General features: G+C 52.7%; 1 protein-coding gene across 1 annotated transcript; it reads right to left on the reverse strand.

The window, feature by feature from the left end:
• Window positions 1-245: 245 nt before the first annotated feature.
• On the reverse strand, window positions 246-1,734 carry LOC136514388 (putative WUSCHEL-related homeobox 2). The gene is made up of 2 exons (XM_066508353.1): window positions 973-1,734; window positions 246-839 (listed from the first exon to the last, which is right to left on the reverse strand). The coding sequence occupies exons 1-2, from the start codon at window positions 1,510-1,512 to the stop codon at window positions 588-590; spliced, it is 792 nt and encodes a 263-aa protein (XP_066364450.1). The 5' UTR covers window positions 1,513-1,734; the 3' UTR covers window positions 246-587.
• Between the last annotated feature and the right edge of the window lie 1,277 nt (window positions 1,735-3,011).

The raw sequence follows: 3,011 nt of genomic DNA on the forward strand, positions 1-3,011 counted from the left end.
AATGAGCTCTGCAAATAAGGCCTAGCTAGTAGGTACCGTACCCAGCTAAAAAGCTTCACAAGCAGCTGCAACATCTCATCTCATCTCATCTACACTCTACACTAATAAACACGCACTGTACGCACGGGCACATTCCATAATAACTCAATAAGGAATCACTGCACTGCACTGCACTGCACTGCGCGCCACTCCGGCTGGCCGGCCGGCCGGCCGGCCTCTTGAGTAGCTTGCTCCTGGTGCTCAGTGCTCACTCCCTCTAGCTAGTGTAGACGTACAGTACATGCACTAATCTGTAATCTTTATAAACTAAGTACACCCTCTAATCAAACACGTACATGCACCGGAAAGAACAAGAAGACAGACGACGACCACCACGACGACGACGACCACGACATTTATAGCTCGTAGCCATGGAGACTGGAGAGAGTGAGAGAAGCTAGCTAGCTCTAGCTCTAGCTGTAGCTAAATTGATTGGGAGGGACGACATCGATCATGTCAGTGTGTGCACTACTGCATGACATGCACCAAATTAAACAACTGATGACGACGACTAGCTAAGTGATTAATAATGGCCATGCATAGGTCGATCAGGCCACGTCGTGCTGCTCTTCCTTGAGCCCGCCGGGGAAGAGGTCCAGCGTCTTGAGCGGCCGGCAGAAGGCAGCCGGCGGCGGCGCCACCTCGAACCCCGGAGGCGTCGTCATGTCTACGGCGGTGGAGGCGGAGCTCACGACAACGTCGTCAAGTGCCACGCCGAAGTTGTCCAGCTTCCCCAGCGACGAGTACTCCGGCCGGCCGAGCGCCTCCGCCGCTGGCACAAGCCCTCCTCCTCCGCCACCCTGTGCGTCGTTGCATGGACGGATTAGTATATTATATTATATATATAGCGAGATAAAGATGGAAACTTTATTTCAACTCCGGCGATGTGACGTGTAGATAGACGATAGTACGTACGTACTACTCGGTTCCTACCTGATGCTGATAGTGGAACAGCTGGGTCGTCGGCGACGGGGGAGTGGCGTTGCCGGCGCACCTGCTCGCCGGTGCAGCGGCAGCGAAGGGGTAGTAGTAGCCGTACGCCGCAGCGGCCGCTGCCGCGGCAGCAGCCGGTGTGGGCGACGTCGACGGGGAGAGCAACTGATGATGCCCGTACGGCGCGACCGGCGGCGGGGCGGCAGCCAGGAAGCCGCCGTGGTGCGCCGCGGCGGCGTAGTACTGGGCGCAGGAGAGGAGGTGGTGGCTCATGCAGAGCCTGCGGCGCAGCTTCTGGCGGTCCCGGGCCTTGTGGTTCTGGAACCAGTAGAAGACGTTCTTGCCCTCGATGCGGCCGTAGCAGGCGAGGTGCGCCGTGATGTGCTGGATCTGCGACGCGTTGGGCGTGCGCAGGCCGCCCCGGTACATCTCCTCCAGGATCATCAGCTGCTCCGGCGTCGGGCACCACCGCGTTGACCCCGCCACCACCTGGGGCTGCGGCTGCGGCTGTCCCTGCTGTTGCTGCTGCTGCGAGGGCATATCGTCGTCTACCTCGCTCGATCTGCCAACTACGTACTTCCAGCTAGGATTTGATGAGTAGCTATTTGTGTACGTGCTCGATGGATCGATAATCAATCAGTTCGTTGGTTTGTTTGCAAGCTGTCTGTGAATAAGCAAGCAAAGCTTGTTGTTTGTGGCTGGTTAGTTGGGTGTGTTGAGAGAGAGGGGGAGAGACAAAATGGGTACTAGGAGGGAGGAGGAACAGATGGATAGTTGGGTGGATGGAGGTCCGATGAGGTCGGAAGAAGAGGAAGAAGCATATATATAATGGAGAGAGAGAGGCCCGGCCGCTACTGCACTGCTTCCTTCTTCCTGTCTGCAGTATTATATATATAATAATGGATCGAGACACTACTATACTACATAATAATACACGCGCACATGCGCACCACCACCACCACGATGGAGTTGAGTTTAGTAGTACTAGACTTTAGAGAGAGAGGGAGAGGGAGAGGGAGAGGGAGAAGGACATGTGTACTGCAGCGACTGTTTATTTAGAGAGAGAGGCAGAGCAGACGAGAGATGTGGCTACACTTTCGGTTTATTTTCTCTTGCATAACATTATTAAATCAGCCGAAATCAATTTGAGAATGTACCAGCCGAACACGCCAATGACATATTAGGCAAGAGAAGCGGCCTGTGTACTGTTCATAGGTAAGGTACTGTGGCGAGTAGGCAGCAGTCATCTTTTTTCTCACTGAGCTGAGCTGAGCTGAGCTGAGCAGCCAGCCAGCCAGCTACTAGGTTGGAGCTACTACTACTGTAGCAACGAAATCAAAAGAATGAATGTGATAATCAAGAACGACTGTGTACTGTCGTATGGTGGATTTCCTGACCGATTAACACCACTGCATATCCAACATGTTTCGTACCGACAGCCCCGGCCTCCCATCCTCTCCTAGCTATTATCATATGTACAGTGTGTATGTATTTATTATTGCTAGGATACACGTACGTTCGTTGTGTCGTCGTTGATTTCGTGCTTGAACGAACGCGGCGAGCGTGGTACGTGTACTTGTGCGTGCACAGTTAATTTGGTCACTCGTGCTGCTAATAACTACTCCTCTCGATCGCTCGCCAACACAACACAAACGTCAAGCGTCAGTCAAGTGGCCATTGTAGGTACTACGTGTAGCTAGACGATACTAGCTACTCCTACGTCGATCTGCTAGCTAGCTTACCTTGTTCTAGCAAACGACGACATAGATGGTGATCGATCCGATTAGGTTTAGGTACACATGTACACCAGCTAGCATGCATGCATTGGCTGACTACTAATACAGTAACAAGCATTTAGTGAGACGATAAACCAGAGATGATCTCACAGTTGTGCATGGACGGACGGTCGACCACACTAGAAGCTAGTGCAGTAGGAGTACATTATTCCTATTTAGAAAAATGGCTCCTTTCCTCTATCTGTATCCTGCAACTGTATGCAAGGCTGCCTGCGAGTGCCTTGAATATAGGTTACTGGTGCA

This window comes from Miscanthus floridulus, chromosome 16 (genome assembly GCF_019320115.1).
Source record: "Miscanthus floridulus cultivar M001 chromosome 16, ASM1932011v1, whole genome shotgun sequence".
Lineage (NCBI taxonomy): Eukaryota > Viridiplantae > Streptophyta > Magnoliopsida > Poales > Poaceae > Miscanthus > Miscanthus floridulus.

Coding starts and splice junctions, on each gene's coding strand:
- LOC136514388 (XM_066508353.1), bottom strand. CDS start 1,512: ATGCCCTCGCAGCAGCAGCAACAGCAGGGACAGCCGCAGCCGCAGCCC. Junction 840..972: donor TGTTCCACTATCAGCATCAG/GTAGGAACCGAG, acceptor AACGACGCACAG/GGTGGCGGAGGAGGAGGGCT.